Source organism: Curcuma longa, unplaced genomic scaffold (assembly GCF_044706935.1).
Source record: "Curcuma longa cultivar G26 ecotype Majalengka, Jawa Barat unplaced genomic scaffold, ITB_CL_G26_1.1 contig_14734, whole genome shotgun sequence".
Classification (NCBI taxonomy): domain Eukaryota; kingdom Viridiplantae; phylum Streptophyta; class Magnoliopsida; order Zingiberales; family Zingiberaceae; genus Curcuma; species Curcuma longa.
This window is the reverse complement of record NW_027429858.1, coordinates 3,780-24,186: the sequence shown is the minus strand read 5'-3', so window position 1 is coordinate 24,186 and position 20,407 is coordinate 3,780. Positions and strand designations below refer to the sequence as shown.

Below are 20,407 nucleotides of genomic sequence, written 5' to 3'. Positions count from 1 at the left end.
AAAGATCATGGGGTTAAAAAGGATGGAAATTATCTCCATTAGTAGGAGACCTTTTGAAGAGAGTCTAAGAACAAAATCATGAGGACTTAGATCCAAAGTAGACAATATCATTTCCATTGTGGAGATATTTTGATTTCAACAATTTTAACTGTCATCACATGTAACTGAATACTGCTGAAAACATTTTACAGACTTGACTTAGATTATATTTTCATATTCACCTGTACGTGTTCTTATGAATTCTACTGCTATTTTACATCATCTATCTTTCCTGTATTTTGTTGAATTATTAATTAATAATATTAAAATGAATAAATCTATTTTCCTTAAAAATTACAAAATTCTAAAATCATAATTAATAATTTTTTTAAAACACTTATTTAATATTTATAATAATTGTAGTAGAGGGTCGCGAGACCATCTTAAAACTTGGATAAACATGACAAGTCAACCATAGCAACTCAATCCATCAAGCATAACATGCAAGTGGATATTGAATACGAAACAACTTAATTAACCCACCTTCACGTCATCCTCACCGTGTGTTAATCCGCTTGCATTGCATTGGGTGCGAGAAATCCTATGGCTTCAGCAAACCCAACCGTGTCCGCATAAATCTCCTCCATCTCCTTATATTTGTACTCGAAACCCGCTTTAACGAGCTTCTCCGATGATAGCACCAACTTCGCCTTCAAAGGCAACTTATCAAAGCTACAAAGTTGAAATTACGTTTATTATTACTATAAGTATCAAGAAAAATGATAGACTGCATGAAAATGCAGTATGAAATTCTAGTATGATACACTATAAGCTTAGGTCTTACCTCCATACAATATGTGCCATACTGGAATTTCATGTTGTATTTTTATGCAGTCTATCATTTCTAAAGTATCAAATATATATATTTTTTTATGTTTTTTAAATTTAAACCCTATATCTTAAAGTTAAATCTAAAAAAAATAATTTTTTTCTTACACTATAAAAATACGAATTGGTAAGCTGGATAACCTAATCCTAACAGAAATTAAGATGATACTATTTTATACAAAAACAACTCTAAAAGTGATATTATTTTATACCAAATAATTCTAAAATGATATTTTTTACAAAATAATTTTAAAGTAGAGCAGGTGAACAAAGGAATATTTTGAATATTAAAATTTTCTTCTATAAATAAAGTGTTTTTATAATTTTTTAAAGAAGAGTTTTTTTTAATGAAATAATAAAAAAATATTCTTTTGATTTTTATATAATGGGTAGAAAATAATAAAATGGCTAGAAATTATTGAAATAATTACTCTGTGGCCACCGAGTACTGTGGGAAACGCATACGAAGGAAGCGTGCGAGCTCCGGCACGCTGGTGTTAGCGGCGCAGCAGATGTATCGGCCGGTGGCCAGCTCGTTCTCTGCGACAAAGATGTGGGCCCTGCAGAGGTCCTCCACGTGGACAAATGAGATCGAGCCAGATAGGCTCTGGATCTCCTTGAGCCCACGAATTATATCCTCATTTCCTGCTAATAAATAATTAATTTAATTGTTTTTAAAAAAATTTTGATTAAAAAAATCATAAAAAATAAAATTCTTAACCTGATAATAAGGACAAACTCAACAGTATACTGTAAGGCAAATCTGAACCCATAGTGGGCCCGAAGATAAGGGGCGGGACGACAATCACTAGACTCAACCCGTGCTCAGCCACATACTTTGTTGCTTCTTTCTCTACTAGCACTTTTGACACCGCATATCCCTATACCCATATAATCGTCATTATCATCATCATCGTTAAGTCATGTTTATCGTAACTATTTTTAAAACTTACCCAAGTAGGTGGTTTCTCGCCAGTGAGAAATGCTAGGTCCGACCAAGCCTCCTCGTCCATAACCAATCCGACTCCTTCAAGCTTATTAATGGACACCGCCGAACATGATGATGTCAAAACGACTCGCTTAATGCTATCCTTCGCCTTGACACACGACCTCAATATATTCAAGGTCCCTTGGACCGCCGGCTTGATCAACTCCTCCTATAACCACATGATCGAGTTAGTCTCGAGCAGTTAGACACTAGAATGCACGATCTTTGTTTACTTCGGGGTGGTCAGAGGCCAAGTTGACCGGGGCCGCAACAAGGAAGACATAGTCACAGCCGTTGACCGCCTCGTCAAAACTGCCTTCCTCCTCGAGATCCGCCTGGAAAATCGCCAACCTCCCGAGTCCACTCATCTGCTTCAAGGGACCAACCTTAGCCTCATTCCCTGCACAATTAGCCACTAATCAGCCAACTAATCACTGATTAACTCGCCCATTAGCACTTAATTAACAAGCTAATTAAACCTAAATCTCTGACGGTGGCATTCACAGAGTAGCCTTTCTCCAGCAGTTGCTTGATTAGGCAGAGAGCCACAAAGCCATTGCCACCTGTCACACAAGCACTAGCCATTTGGGTGGATAATATAATTAACCTCCCTTAATTTCAATTAATCCTTAATTGGCTAATTGGTTCCTGAGAGAAAGCACTGCGACACTATGTGTATTTATAAATTCAACTGTCATCGAAAGTTAGGTTGTTATCACGTTGCTGCCCAACCAAATCGGTTAAACTGAAATAACAAATAGATATATCGATCGAAAAATAGAAAGATATAAGATAGATTGAATGACAGTTGGGATGGAGATAAGAGTAAGTGCTTATGATAAAAAATGATAATCTCAGTAGCCACATCTCTGGGGTGGTCGGCCCGGTCCCACGGAAGTTTCCCACCGACCACCAGGGTAAATCGGGAAGCGCATACGACGGCCAATCCAGATGCCCAGCATCCTTTGATTGCGTTCTCCATTTGAAAGAAAATTCTTGCAAATACACCGTAGCTAGGGATCGAACCGCAGGTCCCTAGGTTACAATCCGGATGTCCTACCGTTGCATCGCCCCCGGGGAAATCACATTAAATGCACTTCTTATAGAAATTTTTGAATAAATCCAGAAAGTACATGTGTCGGGCACACAACATTGAATATTAATTTATTGTTCGAAATTGACTGTAAACATAATAGAATAGCTGTGACATGAAAGTTAGGTTGAGGTGGGGGTTGAAAGTAGGTTATCACGTTGTTGCCCAACTAACATATCCGATTGAAAATTAGATGATGATATTAGAAAAAAATTCTAAATGAGAATGCTGAATTAAAATTGGATTGAATTTGAATTAAATCCAATGAATATATGCGAAAATAAAAATTTTATTGATTCGATCAAATTGAGATTGATTTAAAATTGATTTTATCAAATTTTAATCGATCGAATCAAAATTAAATCGATTTAGTCATTTCCTCTGTTCTGTCTCTCCTCTCCTCAAGCACAACAACAGCCTTCCTTCTGCAAAAAGGTGGAATCCACCACCTTAGCAGCCCCATACAGTCAGCCCCACGACCATCTATGAGGAGGTAAATCGAGAAACTGTAGTTGGTCACGACGCAGGAGGGGACCGAGGCACTTCTCACTACAAGAATATTGAGCCCTAATGATAAAATATTCCATTGCTAATCGATCGCTATTTGCGATTAGTCACCGATTTATCTCGTCTCTAACAAATTGATCACCTACGCTATTTAACGACTGAAAGTTAAATCCATCGCTAAGATCGTAAACGAAATGCACCGTCCGTCTATGATCTAGCGACAGAATATTAAAAATTCCATCGTTAAAATCTGAAAAAAAAATTCAAAACCTTCTCATTTTCATATTTTTCCGATTTACATTTACATAATCAACTATAAACCATTACAAACGATGATTTTCACAATACAATCTAATATACAATAATACAATTACAATCCAATATACAACAATACAATCACAAACCAATCTAATAAATTAATTACCAAGATACAACAAGTTAACAAATCTAATAAGTTAAACCAATCCAATCACAATACAATAAGTTAACAATTATGATACAACAAGTTAACCAATTCAATAAGTTATACTAATTACAACCATGATACAATCACAACATATCAAATATCTCAAATATAATAAATGAATCCACTTAACATATCAAATATCTCAATTTAAATCAATCACAATCACAATACAATCACAGTATATCAAATATCACAAGTTAAATCAATTACAATCATGATACAATTATAACATATCAAATATCTCAATACAAACACAACATATCAAATATCTAAAATATCTAATTAGTAGTATTGAATTCTGTAAAAAAATATAATAAGATAGGTTATTAATAAAATAAGGATAAACTACATCATTATAATTATGACTAACAAATTGAATTTAAATTTATTCTACAATATAATAAAAAAGATTAATAAGATAATGATTTTACTTACTTGAATGCTAGTTTGGATATCTTTGATGATAATATATAGAATATATCCTTATCTAAATATCCTAAAAAATATAATACAATTAGATATGTATCTATTATGAAAATTAATAAATTTAATTTGCATTTTCATTAGTGATAAATAAAAAAGAAAAGTTAAAAATATTAACAAACCACTCATGCAACTATTGATCAGGGTCCTAAGTGTCTTGAGTTTCTTGAGAGTCAAAGCCATGCGGCATTTAACTCAAGCGAGCCATGAATTCCCGTCTAATTTTCTCGTATCTCATTTGAGCTTGTCGAGCTTGATTTTCTTGCTCTAAGGCTTTTATCCTAGTACATGATCCGTTAGGACGACTCTTGGCCCTAGGAGTCATCTCTCGTCTGGGACCCAAGACCGTAGAGGGTAGAGGTCTTTTTTCTTCCACTGACCACATCGTAATATATTTCATTTACCTGATCGGTGGATAAAGTTTACATTTCACCTCCCTCTGTATCAGGCTGAGATGCCTGTGCAACTCTAGCAGTCATTTCATCCTACTTAAATAAATTCATATAAGATATTAAATTAGAAAAGCTAATCATTGTTAATAGTTAAATAAGTTTAAATTTTAAATTCTTACGTCAATACATTCGATCGAGAATCGACAAATATGTTATTCTTTGACTTGTGTGTCTTGGTAAATATCTCCCAATAAGTAGGAGGTTGCTGTAGTTCATCTTCCTGAATATTAAATAAAGCAATTAAATCAAAACAAATTCATTGATAATTAAATAATTTTGATATAAATATATTAATTATAAATTTACCAAGTCTATGGCATGCTTGACGATCAATTGAGATTCAGCTGTATGCTTTGTGGATTCGATGCTAGAGCTAACCAGCTCAGTACGTATTTCTGTTGGCTCGAGCTGTCGCTGAATTTGACTGCCATTTTTTTTTGCAACCTAGATGACTTTTCATGCCTCCCAAAGATCATCTAAGATAAAAGATGATCTTACTTCCTTTCTTCTATATTTGTATAGTAGATCCTTGTAGAGTTTGATACATATATTATTCCATGTTTCTTTAAATGCCCCCTCGTACCCTGTCTCCTAGGTATATTTTTTTTTTGCAAAAATAAGTTTATAATAATCAAATCGTTAGTGAGATCTACATGTAACAAAATCGTAAGCTTTTTTTTTACACAATAACATTATAATACATATACATTCGAAATAATAATCAAATCGTTAGTGAGATCTACATGTAACAAAATAAATATTTTTAACTTGTTCTGGATTAATTAACAATAATGTTAATATTTAATCATCATTACAATCTAAATCATTAATATTAATATTTTAAGGATCCTCCTCGCTAGACTTAGTTCAACAAGCTCCTCACTATTGGACATCTCTCCATCATCTATTTTTTAGTAAGGTACATTAGCATCTGCAAGACCAGGATAGAAAACTTGACCCGCTTGGACCGCAAAATGAAAGGTTCAAATTTATTAAACCTTTTGTTGATATTAACCCCAATTAAATTGTAGTTTAAATATATTCTAGTACATGTTCTGAGAGTCGGATCATACCAAGAATATTTAAATAACATACACCTTTTTATGGGCAAGGCAGGATATTCAACCTCTATAATCTCCTCAAGTCTCCCATAATAATCAAACTCAGTATTATTATTGTTAATAGATCCTTTTACGTAAACACTAGAATTAAAGGTTAGTCTGCATAAATCCTATTGTGTCATGTGGAATTTAAAGTCATTAATGTAGTAATCAAAATACACTTGTATCTTACGGAGAGGTCCATATGCAAGATTAATTATCCTTTCATCTTTTACATTTGATATTCTATGATCATTTACCTACAATAGTAAGTATGATATAAATTAGGTCAAAATTTGATATTGATGTGTGAAAAATTATTTATTCTCTAACTTACATAGATTTGAAATCACAATGCAAGTTCCATCTCTAAATTTTCCTCTACCTTACTTGCACTGATTGATGAATTTTGATATTAAAATGGTTGTTCATAGAAGCTGTGATAGATAAAAGATAAATTTAAGACATTGGGATTCCAAACAAAAAAAAGGGATTAGTCTTCGATTATATCAATCAACTTATCTTATGTAGGATTTAACTTCTTCATAATTCAAGAGTATGTATGTTATTGCAGTATGGTATTCTTATTGATTTAATCATCTTGAAATAGATGCACCAATTGACTTACTAGAAAATTTAAAAATAGAAAGTATCATTGGGTCAGTCGGTTGAGTATCATCAGAATTTCTAAGATACTTGCGATGCATGATTTTAACATTATCAATAAAATAACATGAGTAGAAATAAGTTGCTTCTTTAACCAAATAAGCATTACAAATTGATCCCTCAACTTTTGCTTTGTTATAAACATTATTTTTTAATTTCCTCAAAACTTATTCAATTGGATACACCATCTATACTGTACAGGACCAGCTAGTTGTGCCTTATAAGGTATATAGGTGAATGGGTAGATATTCCATTGAATAAAAAAAACTTTGTAGGAATATACACTCAAGCTTACATAGTATGACAGCAATGTCAGTTTCTAGCCTAAGCATATCGGCTATCATAATACCCCTCGCAATCAAATCTCTGAAAAAATAGATTTAATTTTGTAAGTGCTTGTCAAGCATTATCAGATAATAGGTCATGAAAAACTATTAGAATAAGTCTTTGTATGAATACATGACAGTCATGACTCTTCATTCCAAATATTTTTAACTTATTCATATCCACGCATCGGGCCATATTAGAAGCATACCCGTTAGAGAATTTAATTTATTTCAATCAACTACACAAAACTTACTTACATTCTTTGTCTAATATATAACAAGCCTTTGGAAATTGATTTGTTGCTTCATTCTGATGTTACTCAAGTCTGTTAACTCGTTCTTTTAATTCCTTACATGATTTTATGATATCTTTAGTTCTTCTAGGAATATTCAACACAGTATTAATGAAGATATTACTGAAAAAAATTTCTCTATATGCATCACATCTAAATTATGTCGAATAAATAAATACTTCCAATATGACAACTCCTAGAAAATGTTTCTTTTCTTCTAACTATATTTGCACAACCTAACAATGTATTTATTTATCCCATTAGAATTATATTAGGATTACATACGAGTAGGAATCCATAGCTATCCATTTGGTTAATGATTTCTACACCTAACTTGATGGTTGGCAAAAGTTTTTTTTTTACTATAATATTCTTTAGAAAATTTCTCTTATTTCTCCTAAAAGAGTATTTACTGGTAAAAAATTACAGTGATTAATTATTAAACCAAGATACCTTCCCACTATAAGGTAATGAAAATACATTAGACTCTGTCATGCAATGTGGGCATGCTAACTTACTAGCCGTGCTTCATCCCGATAACATTGAGTATGTTGAAAAATCAGTAATCGCCCATAATAAGGCAGCATGCAAGATAAAATTAGTTTTACTTACAACATCATAAGTCTCTAATCCTATATTTCATAATTCATTCAACTCAACAATCAGAGGTTGCAAGAAAACATCTACCTTTTCTTTTAGATTCATTGGACTTAGAATAAGCATAGTCAAAAATATGTATTCGTCTTTCATGCACATCTATGATGATAAATTGTATGCTGTTAATATAACTAGCCAAGATGAATATTGTTGTCCTAACTGATCAAATGGTTGAAATCTATCTGCAGAAAGTCCAATCTCACATTACATGGTTCCATTGCAAAGGAGGAAAATGTTATATCAAGATGTTTCCATGGTCAATGAAGGATTTGTCGTTGTTTTAGTCTATCTGCGTTTTGTATCTTATGGTTTCGGAATCCATTTTTGTGTTGGAATTGTCGTCGGATTTGTCGTTGTTTCTTATGAACTTTTATCATATGTTGGTTTATTCCATCTCACAGCAACAGGAGTAGTTGGTTTCTTGTGTGGTTTTTCGATTGATATTTGGTTGTATCGTTCGAATTATATTGATGTGTGGTTTATGGAGTTTTGTGCATATCTGGGGTTTGAACTTGTGTTCGTATTTGCATGATTAATTCCGTTGTGAAATTTCTATATCATAAACTTGTGAAAGTTGTCGTTGATTTTGTTGTAAGTACTATTGATGTGCTTTGGCATTTTCGTTGTTGTATGCGTAGTTGTGGTATCTATAGTTGATGCATGTGTGTATATGTGGTTTGTGGCCGTGTGGGCCCATTATCTTGTAGTTTAGTATTTTATACATATGTTGTATTGTAGAATGGTCGTGTGGGCCTTTGTCGTACTATGTATTCAGGGAAAGTTGAATTGTTACAGGGAAGATACTGTTGAAATTTTTTGGTCAGCCGTCTCTCGGGGCGTGACATCTAATTTTTTTCACCTGGAGATTATGATGAACAAGAACATTCGATATTTTATTTTTCAAATTCAATGAAGTAGTATCACTAACACTTTTGATAGCAAAAAATCTTTCTGTCAAAATTTCATGATTATTTACAAACCTTAGGATAATAGCCATTTGCTCTCGTTTAAATATATCTCGTGCTTCATCAACAAGAATACAAAAGTATTTATCTCCAACTTCTTCACGAACCATCTTTCGTACTCTATTAGTCATAATATGTAAAATCTCTTTCTGAATTTCTGGAGTTGTATATTGGGCATTTTTTGAAGCATTCTCAAGTACAACTTCATTAATTTTTGTATTCATTTTTGCAAAAGTCTTTATCAATTCAAGAAAATTTTCACAATTAGATGAAGATAGAGACTCATCGTTACCTCTAAAGGCACAAGCTTGAAGTGCTAACCAGCGAACATTTACAATTGAGGTCCTCAAACGCAAACGATTTTTCTCCTTTTCCTCTTGAGATTGGGCATGCATCACATTATCAATATGTTGTGAGGGCTTCATCAAATTTTCAGCCCTTCTCTCGAACATAGGATGAGGCGAAGAGGCTGCAGAACCAATATGTGCAAGAAATGCACATGTTTTTCTTTGATTTACCCTTTTCCAATTGTCAAATCCTTCATTGACCAATGTCGAATATTAAACGAATTAACTTCATTCAAAAAAAGAAAACAGTAAAAGCAATATATATGCCTTATTCACTGAAGGTGAATACTCCAACTAATGAAATTTCTAGAACCATTTTTTCTGAAATTGACGATTTTGACTTCCAAATTTTGTAGCTGGATACTCCAACATATCTAGTTGATACGGCGCCATCTTTAGATATGAAAGTCTTATCTCATCTCGTACATTAACATGATATTCACATATCTATTTTCTTTTTCCTGTATCTCATTTAATACAAGTAGAAGATGAGTGATGGTCGTTACTATAAGAGGAAATAGTAGGAATTTGGATGGTTGAAATTGGAAGACTTTCATTATAATGTTGCATTGTCAGAACGATAGAAATTGAAATATTTTCACTGTTTGATGATCTCTCTTCTTAAAGAAAGAGGATATCTTTCCTTTCTTTGTAGCAGATTGATGTTCCATTTTGAAATAGTTCAAGTAATATCCCTAAATAAATAATAAAATAACAATCATATAAATAAATAAGTAATAGTTAATCAATGACCCAAAAGTATAATGAATCATATGTGAACATCTTGAGATGAAATATAAGTTATGAACATACTCAAAAATAAAATCCTAAAAGTTGCAAAACATAAAAAAAATAACATATATAATTTATAAAAAGAACAACTTGAAATAATAATTGATCACAACTCATATTAAAAATTAATAAAATTACAAATAATGAGTGAAAAAGATAAAAACACTTACTTTTGGGATTACAATTTAAAGTAAAAAAACCTCGATGCCCAACTAAGATCGTAGCTGTGTTCAGAATTTTAAACCTAGAATGCAAGAGATAAAAATGAATGAGTATAAGAAAAAAAATCAAATGAATAACAAATAATAATAATAATAATTTCAATTAAACCTTTTTTTTACAACATCTCTATTGAATTCAATTAAAAAAGATGTGACACATATCTTTTATTTGTTTAATAAATTATCAAATAAATCAATTACTAATTAATTTACATATTGGTATAACAAATCACTCAATGTTAAACTAGTTTCATATTATCACAAAATTATTAACTAAATTATGAAATAAATCATTAATCAGTCAATTTTCACTAGTCATGGAAATTGAAAAACAATCTCTTGGTCAAGCGACAGCAGCAGGCCGGCAGCGGCCGCGGCGGCCACGGCGACAGGCGATAGCAGTAGGGCAGCAGTCGTGGTGGCAGGCCGGTAGGTTCCACAGACCGCAGCGGCAGACTGGCAGCAGCAGTGCGAGCGGCGATAGGCCGGCAGACGCCGCGCAAGCGGCGACAGGCCAGAAGCGGTCGCACGGGCGACGATAGGCTGGCAGGGGTCACACGAGCGGCGGCAGGTTGGCAGCGGCCGCGCGATTTGATCGCGCTCGCCGCTCGCACGGGCGGACGCGCCGACACGGTAAGTACTAAGAAAGGAAATCTCAATAAGCTGGACCAAGAGAGGAGAAGAACGGAAAAAATACTTGAGATTTTATATTCGTCGCCGACTCGCCGTCACACCGTGGAGTTCCTTGTTGCCGTCACCTTGTGGAGAAGTTGTTGCGCACTCCACACTCGTGTGGGTCATGAACCAACGAAAAAAACCTAAACTCCTAAAAAAATTACGGGAAACAGGACTGAGCTACAGCCCAGTACAACCCATAAGAAGATCCGTCTCTGTGTGTGTTTAATGAAAACTCAAGTGTATATGAACTCCAATCCCAACAGCCACCTATATGAACTCCAATCCCAACAGCACAAAAATATACAATATCAAAAATCAAGATACAATTTAAAACCTAATTAACAATATGTAAACCTCAAACAGAAACCAAACCAAAAATATACGATATCAAATTTTATTTTATTTCATTTTGTCAAATTGAAAAAAAGTTTGAAACTAAACTAATACAGCAAACCATGACTTGAAACTAACAGTGCCTTAGTTGAAGTTTTTACAATAAGCCATTAAGTTATTCCTACCTAATTAAATGCGTCATTCACATTAATATCGTCTAAAGGTAACTCCCAATATTACACTTGTTCTAGGCCTTCAAGTCATTATGTTAAATTCCAAAACTCTGCATACACATATGTTGGACTCAAATTTGAAATAGATCATCATGTATGTCATCATTGAAATAGTAAGGAAAATAAATTTAAAATTTATTCCCATTGTTAAAATAATTATTAGCGATGGAAGTTTATATCCGTCGTTAATATAGAGATGGAAATTTAATTTCATCGCTATATTAGCGATGAAATTAATGTGCCGTCGTTAATTTTTATTTTTCTTGTAGTGTCTATATTTCTCTTCACTGTTATCGACACCCACGGCTGCTGCTGACCACTGTGAGCTAAAGGGCGCTAAAGAAGAAATAGAGAAGAACCCTTAGCCTCCTCTCTAATAGTTTCTTATCGTTACTTGTAAGAATGAGTTGATGTTCAGTGTTTATGTTATTATTTTTATTGAGTATCATTTGGAGTATTTAAGGTATTATTACATGTTTGTAGATATGAGTTTGAGTGGAGTACGATAATCTACCCATATTAAAAAATTGTACTGTATATACAAATGAGTAAATTCAATGACTTGAATATTTCCTTATGAATGAATAAATAGAGAAATAGATTATATATATACTTGTATAATTATTTTTTAAAAAATTTAAAATGATATTAAAAATATTTCATGTTCACATGAGATTCATATGGAAATCAAGATAAGAATGATTGTTTTAAAAATCAAAATAGATGTTCTAACTTACTCTTCTGTTAATATTTGTCTTTATATTTGTTAGTATTTTTTATTGTTGGTGCTTCATCTTGTTGAAACTCGTAGCTTTTTATTTTACAATTTTTATGTGTGAATCCTATGATGATACTTAAATGAATTAATATTTTCATATGAAAAAATTGATTTGGATTGATCGTTCAGACTAACCGATAATGAACTTGAATTTTCAAATGGTAATAAATAGAGAAAATGACATTCTAAAAGTGAAAATATTGAGCCTAGTTTTATATCAAAGTATTGACTGTCCACATGTTATTGTGGTAATGTGTTCGCTTGCGGTCACTGACGGAGCCACGTTGTACGCTACCCGGGCTATAGCTCGGGTAGCTCTACGGCGCAAAGGCTTAAATTTATGGATGAGATTTTTTTTTTAAAGAAAACGAGAGAGACAGTCCGGGTTATCTCGTTGGCACAGTCTACAGTCAGAGATCAGCCCGAGTAAATCACCTGGGCTGGCTCCGTCATTGCTTGCGATTCAAAGTACTTGATCGTACACATGAATTATGATGGTGTGATGTAAGCTGCGGTCAGTGTTTATTATGTCTTTCATCGCCGGCGAGGATTAGTCCGTACACAGATGACGTATATTATACTTCGAGGATAACAACTCTAGCTATTTTATTTCTTTGATTTAGACGATCGATGATAGTTATACATGTTGATACACATATGCTTTAGGACATTTACTCATGTTGATTTTATATCATGGATAACCTCTGTATATGTTGATCAAATAGTAAGACTTGCGAATTTATCTTAATTAATGATAACATGAAGATAAATTCTAATTTAACATACAAATATTAAATGATTATATTGAGAACGTAAAAAAGAATTTGAAGTTGTAATAAAAAATTATGTTTACTTAACCTCTTAAATAAGATTAAATTTATGCACATCTATTTTGATTATCCACTTAATCATTTGATTTACTATCTATTTCCTTTAGCCTCTTATAGGCACAAACACTCTTTTGATATTTTAATTGATTTCAACTTTAAGTAGAATTGCTTACAGATCTTGATCTATTAATTTTTTATTTGACTTGCTTCTTGTTTCATTGTCTTTATGTTTTGTTTCATAGGTCATTTTATCTGTATACTTTTTATTGTATATGAAGAACATGATACAAGTAAATATATTTGAGGATTTTATAGTTCTCATGTTATATGATCCCTATATCTCTTTATTATATTGTCATCTAGTGATAATTCCCAGTGTGAGGCAATGATCATAGACAGATGTAGGTTAAGGCTTTCCTGGGTTATAGCCCAACTCATTTTTTTATTATCTATATAAATTTTATTAAGTATTATATTTTTTTAACACAAAGTGAAAATGTTGAATTAAAATCAGATTGTGGTCAAACAAAATCCATCGGATAGACATGAAGATAAGGAGTATATTGGTCCAAATCAAGATTAATTTAAACTTGATTTGGTCAAATTATAATCAAATTTATTTGAATTAAATCAGTTTATTAATGGATTTAAAACAAGCTAATAAATATTTGAAAAAAAATTATTCTCTCTTTTTTTTTTCTCTTATAATTCTCTTCCACATAAGTTGCCTTACTCTTACCACCTTGCCTCAATGCACCGACTTCTTCTTCTTTTAATCTTCTCCGTCTTTTTCCTCATTTTTTTCTTAACCCTAGACTCTAGTTCTTCTTCCTCTCCGAGAAGAGTAGCTATTCTTTTGCCTTTTTGTCGTCGGACCTAGTTAAAATCTTCGAAAAAAATGATAAGACTTTTGTTCTCTTTTCATTTCATGCTTGTAGTTATTTTTTTATTTTTTTCTATTCCCTTTGATAGTTCAAGGAAACCAGCAATAGTCCTTGCTATTCTATTTGGTTTATCTTTTGATTTACTTTGTTTCTTGTCTTCCATCAAATATCAATAATAGACAAAATAAGTCACCATAGTAGTTTTTCAACCTATAACAAAAAGCCCTAATTTTTATTTTGTCTAGCCTTTTTATCCTTCACCTTAAGTCCAATAAACAATAAGTAAGTTAAGTCTCTCTCAATTTTAATTCCTGGATCCATCCCGAGAATGACACTCTCCGAGCGTGATAAATTAGGATGAGAATAAGAGGACGTGCTTATAAAATCACATTAAATGTTCTCAATTTAGGTTGCTACTAGCCATTTGAGTCCTTAGAAAAGGTTGGAGGGTTTAGGGAACGAACGTAGATGTGAGATGAATGCTTGTTTATTTAGGAGAATGGAATTTTCGCTTATTTACTTTCTAAAGAAGAGTCAATTATGTTCTTTTCTTCAACAGACAAATTTATGAATTCATTCGAGATTATTTTTTCATTCGTCCAAATCGAACAGAAAGTAATTTCTCCCGTTCTCGACCGACCTTACACGATCACAAACGATGACCCCGTGCAACCACGATTGACAGCCACGTGGGACGGGCGGTCAGGAGGTTGTCTTGCACGGTCATACGTGATGACTATCTTCTTATTTGATCCGAAAAGTTAGGTTGAGAGAGGAATGAAAGAGACAATGCCAAGGAACTTATCGTTTCTCGATCTCCATCAAAACCCTATTGATAAAGACTATCGTCTATAGAAATAAAGCTGTTATATGTATATCTAGAACAAAAGCCCCATTAGTATGAAACTAGTAAAATCTAAATTCAGTAGAATTTAATATTGATAATTTCTGTTTAATTGGATTTGGATTATGAATGGATTTATATAGTAGATTTTGTTTTTATTTTTTAGATACATAAGAAATTAATATAAATTAAGTTAAAAATAATATTTATATTTGGTTGGTTTTAAATAATATTTTTTGATGGTAAAAAAATTCAATATAATTTTAAAAAATAATTTAAAAAATTAAATAAGGATTTATTTAGGCTTTGAAAAATAGTTTGAATAAGAATAGTAATAGAAATTAATTTGTTATTTTTGAAATAAAAAATAAAAATACTTTTTAAATTATTCTAAATTTTCATTTAGATTTAATATTAAAAACATTCTAAGACAAATTTAAAAATTTATGAAACTATGGGGGGCGGAGGGTTTAATTATTTACTTAAACATATATTTCTTTTATAAAATATTCAAACTATGTGGCCTTTCTGAAAAATCTGCCGTCTATATATATTGGAACCCTAGTCCTGTTCTCTCACCCCAGCGCCGCCCCGCGACGCACCGCCTCCCCCTTCCTCCATCCTCTCGCGATCTCTGTACAGATCTCGCGGCTGCCGGGAAGCTGGTCGGTCGGTAGGTCTTCCGGCCACCCGCCTCTCCTGCATCCATTCCTCCCACATCTATAGTGATCTAGTTCCTTCGATCTGGACGGTCAGTATCCCTCTCGCAACACCAAGTGTCCAGTGTGCAGCGGCTACGGTGTTGCCCCTTTTCGCTTCTACGAGGTGTTCGTATTTTCAACTGCGTCGCAGCAGAATTAGGTGATAAACTTTTGTTTAAAAACATAGATTTAATTGAGTGATTTCTCCGTCAGTCAGGATGAACTTTGAGTTTGATTTTGAAAAATATAAGATTTTAGCTTGATATTGCTAAAGTCTGTTTACTTTGTTCGTTATTTGGTTTTAGCATCTGTTGATGTCATAAATTGATCGATACCACAAATACGAGAAAACTTTGTGTTGTAAAATATATTAAATATTGTCAACCAGATTTTTCTGCGATGGTGATGTTTTGGTGTAATAGTAAAGTAGGATAGGCTTTACATAGGTATATAACAAACTCTTGCCGTATAAAATATTATGATCAAGTTATTTGTTTTCTTTGTTTGGGTTATGAGATTTAGCATGAAAAGATCCCACCGAAGATGGTAGAGTATCGAATTCAAAATTCCACAGGATATTTTTCCATATTAACTTGTCTTTATCAATGGGAAAAAAAACTCAAATAAACAGATGGTTAGGTTACCGTATAAATTATTTCTAAATTTTTGCATTAAACTTTATACTCTATCGAAGCTTCTGTGCTTATGCACATCTTCATTCAGTGTACATTGATAAATGTTACTGGTCATTGTTTTATTTTTCTGGTTATCCAAATAAAAACAATTGGGAAAAGAGACGAAAATATTTTTTATTGTTGTTTTCTGGTACATGTTATGGCATTGGTTAAGCATGTTTCTCAAGTTACTGGTCTAGTAAATTGACAGCCTCAAATGATGCCAAAGTTATCTGATATAATATAGGTCAAGTATAGTAATGACCATTTGGATTTGTGAAGGTTAGACCCACCTCAAACTAACAATCACTGGATATTACACTAGTTAGATTTTTGAGATAACTTCATTTGACTAGTTAGAACAAATTGGATTTGGTTTTTGAAGGTTGGAGAGAAGAAAACGATTGGCAAAACTTTAATCTTTATTCAAAGAAAAGAGAACTTGAATCTCAACTGTAGATCCCAAAACTTGAATCTTAATTTCTTGATCAGGTTGTTTTTGTCAATGAAAGTTTGCCTTTTGTGTGAATTATATGTTGATTAAAACATGCTTTCCTCGATTGATTATGGTCATATGATAATTAGTTCAATTACTGTGGAACTATGATAATAGGAGTTTGTTAGAATGTAAATCAATAAAAAAATAAAATTTGATATCAGCTTGTTTGATTTTGACGTCTTGGTTCTATTGATTATCATCACCATTTATTTTTATTTGTGTGAAATTATGAGGAGTCTGTTAGAACTCTTCAATAAAATAAATTGATATCAGTTAGTTTTTCAATTCATTTGGACACCAACAGTAGACAAGTTTTTCATAAACTACTTCACAACAGATTATATATATCCTTGCTGATTATCCTTTTTATGAATGCACTTTTCCTTTTTATGAATGCACTTTTTTCCAGGCAAGGCAAAATTTACCTGCCAAACATATTGTAACAGAAGTCTTTTGGTGTAGTTAACTTATTGAGAAGATGGTTCAGTACAACTTCAAGAAGATCACAGTAGTCCCGTCTGGGAAGGACTTCATCGACATCATCCTCTCACGAACCCAGCGACAAACTCCAACTGTTGTCCACAAGGGATATGCCATCTCTCGCCTTCGTGAGTTTTATATGCGCAAGGTGAAGTATACCCAACAGAACTTCCATGAGAAGCTATCAGCCATCATCGATGAATTTCCTCGTTTGGATGACATACACCCATTCTATGGAGATTTGCTTCATGTACTGTATAACAAAGATCACTACAAGCTTGCTCTTGGTCAGGTTAACACTGCCAGAAACATTATTGGGAAGATTGCAAAAGATTATGTTAGGTTGCTCAAGTATGGTGATTCATTGTACCGTTGCAAGAGCTTGAAGGTTGCTGCTCTGGGTCGTATGTGCACTGTTATAAAGCGTATCAGCCCTAGCTTGGCTTATCTGGAGCAGATACGGCAGCACATGGCTAGGCTGCCTTCAATTGATCCAAATACACGCACAATTTTGATCTGTGGATATCCCAATGTGGGCAAGAGTTCCTTCATTAACAAGATCACTAGGGCTGATGTTGATGTCCAGCCATATGCCTTCACTACCAAGTCTCTGTTTGTTGGTCACACTGATTACAAATATCTTCGTTATCAGGTTATCGATACCCCTGGGATTCTAGATCGTCCTTTTGAAGACAGAAATATCATAGAAATGTGCAGTATCACTGCATTGGCACACTTGAAAGCTGCAGTCTTGTTCTTCCTTGACATATCTGGATCCTGTGGTTACAGCATTGCTCAGCAAGCAGCTCTCTTCCATAGCATCAAGTCATTGTTCATGAACAAACCACTTGTTATCGTGTGCAATAAGATTGATTTGCAGCCATTGGAAGGGCTTCCTGAGGAGGACATGAAGCTGGTGATGGAGATGAAAGATGAGGCTGTCAAGTCAATAATAGCCCAAGGTGGAGATTCCAAGGATGACGAGGGAGTTTTACTCACTATGAGTACCATGACAGATGAGGGAGTAATTGCTGTCAAGAATGCTGCCTGTGAAAGGCTTTTGAACCAGCGGGTAGAGATAAAGATGAAGTCAAAAAAGATAAATGATTGTTTGAATAGATTCCATGTTGCAGTTCCTAAGCCTCGTGATACAAAAGAGCGCCCACCATGCATTCCTCAAGCTGTTATAGAAGCTAGAGCCACTGCTAATGCGAAGGAGAAACGGAAGCTCGAGAAGGATCTGGAAGAGGAGAATGGCGGAGCTGGTGTTTATTCTGCTAGCTTAAGAAAGCATTATCTGTTAGCTAATGATGAGTGGAAGGAAGATGTTATGCCAGAGATCCTAGATGGGCACAACGTGTATGATTTTGTCGATCCTGACATCTTGCAGAGGTTAGAGGAGCTTGAACAAGAAGAGGGTCTCCGTCTTGAAGGAGAGGCAGTTGAGGAGGACTTTGAAATGGATGGGAAAGAACTTACTGAGGAAGAGCAAGCACTCCTTGCTGAGATCAGAAGAAAGAAGAAATTGCTTATCCGAAAACATAGGATAAAGAAGAGCACTGCTGAGAGCCGGCCTGTTGTACCCAGGAAATTTGATAAAGACAGAAAATACACAACTGATAGGATGGGTAGAGAGCTATCTGCTCTTGGGATGGATCCTTCTGCAGCTGTCAATCGTGCTCGTAGTCGATCTCTCTCTAGGAGGGGTCGCAAACGGGATAGATCGCTGGCAGGACAAGGTGAAGAAGGGGAATCTATGGATATTGACACCGAACAGTCTAACAAGAAGCTGCGTGTGCGGTCAAGGTCGATGTCTGCATCTCGATCACGGACATTAACTGTGGCCCCTGGTGTATTCACTCCTGGAGAAGGGTTCAGAGATGCCGTTCAAAAACAACAGGCACTTAAAATCGCTAAGAAGTCGGTGAGGCAGAGAAACAAGGCTGCTCGCAAGGGAGAAGGTGATAGAGTTATTCCAAACCTAAAGCCAAAACATTTGTATTCTGGAAAGCGAGGCATCGGCAAGACCACCAGGCGTTAGTTTATGCAAATCTTTTCTAAGTTTTGGCTCCCTTGCACTTCTGTTTTCCCCATGGCCTTGTTGTCAACAGTAGACGAGTTTTGAAGAAAAAGTGTATCAATTTATTCCATCATGTCCCACTACTCAGGTATTTTGCTTAGTCGATTGAGACCTTGCAGTAGCATTTTGGTGTCATTATGCCAGAGCTTGATCTATTTTTAGTGTTTTTGTAACCTGAATTTCAATTTGAATAATGCATTTTGGATGCTACATTGGTGGTTTATATCTTCTAATTTTTGTAGATTTTTGTTGCAGGTTCTTTTCAGTTTCAGGAAGATTTCCTTGTTGATGCAGTAAATTATATTTGAGTCTGTTTAACAATTTTAAGTCTTGATTTCATACTTGAAAGTAGGAATGTGAGATTAGATTAACTTGACAGTAATTGATTAAGTTGTAAAACTATTGATTGGCATTGTGGTTGAACTTTACAGGATGATAGTCGACTGGTCGTGTGAGAGATCGAGTTTATAAGATTGATAGAGTCTGTTCTTTTGGTTAATTGTTTAGAATGAATGGATATGCTGAACCACATCCACCCTTAGAAAACTGTGGAATGATCAAATTTCATTCTTTTATCTCTCTATATTTATAGATTGAGACATCAAGTAGAACAATGTATGGCATGTTGAGTCGGTGGTGGAGCTCAAGCAACCGGACACTAAGAACAGGCAGAAACATAGCAGAATTTCTGATTCGAGATGATGGTTGCTCGTCGGAGAGGGCCTAAGATCATGGCAATCTGCTGAAGTAGAAGTTTCAGAAGGAGATAGAAAAAGTATAGTTCAATTCACAGCAGAGAATTCTTTCAATCAGTGAGCAGTCCTACCTTAAGGCCCTAAGATCCAAACTAGATGGTTTACTTGATAGTAGAGCTATCCATTGGCTAGTATCATGTGATGTGGATCTTGTTCTAAGTCAATAGGTCGTGCCTATGTGAGCGATCCTATTCCGGTCCAACATTGATAGGTTGGTAGGTCGGCCGACCTCTTGTTTCGGTCGGCACTTCAACATTTATGGTAATTCACCAGTTGTGCTTGCGGCAACCCGAGCTCTCCACTTTAAGCTATTTGAAATCTTCATTCTATTTCTCAAGTTCTCTACTGTAAGTTCTTTGAACTCTTCCCTCCGAGCACCCCCAATCTTTCCGAGCTCCCCATGCCGAGCTTGATT

General features: G+C 34.2%; 2 protein-coding genes across 2 annotated transcripts; one reads left to right on the top strand and one right to left on the bottom strand.

The window, feature by feature from the left end:
* Positions 1 to 375: 375 nt before the first annotated feature.
* Positions 376 to 2,652, bottom strand: LOC141816166 (anthocyanidin reductase ((2S)-flavan-3-ol-forming)-like). The gene is given in 7 exon segments (XM_074703998.1): positions 376 to 570; positions 573 to 711; positions 1,299 to 1,512; positions 1,589 to 1,748; positions 1,821 to 2,024; positions 2,089 to 2,255; positions 2,335 to 2,652. Coding segments are annotated over 7 exon segments (1,047 nt in total). The 5' UTR covers positions 2,441 to 2,652; the 3' UTR covers positions 376 to 513.
* Positions 2,653 to 15,396: 12,744 nt separating this feature from the next.
* LOC141816169 (nucleolar GTP-binding protein 1) lies at positions 15,397 to 19,460 on the top strand. Its single transcript, XM_074704003.1, has 2 exons — positions 15,397 to 15,664; positions 17,140 to 19,460. The coding sequence occupies exon 2, from the start codon at positions 17,156 to 17,158 to the stop codon at positions 19,196 to 19,198; it is 2,043 nt and encodes a 680-aa protein (XP_074560104.1). The 5' UTR covers positions 15,397 to 15,664; positions 17,140 to 17,155; the 3' UTR covers positions 19,199 to 19,460.
* The last annotated feature ends 947 nt before the right edge of the window (positions 19,461 to 20,407 follow it).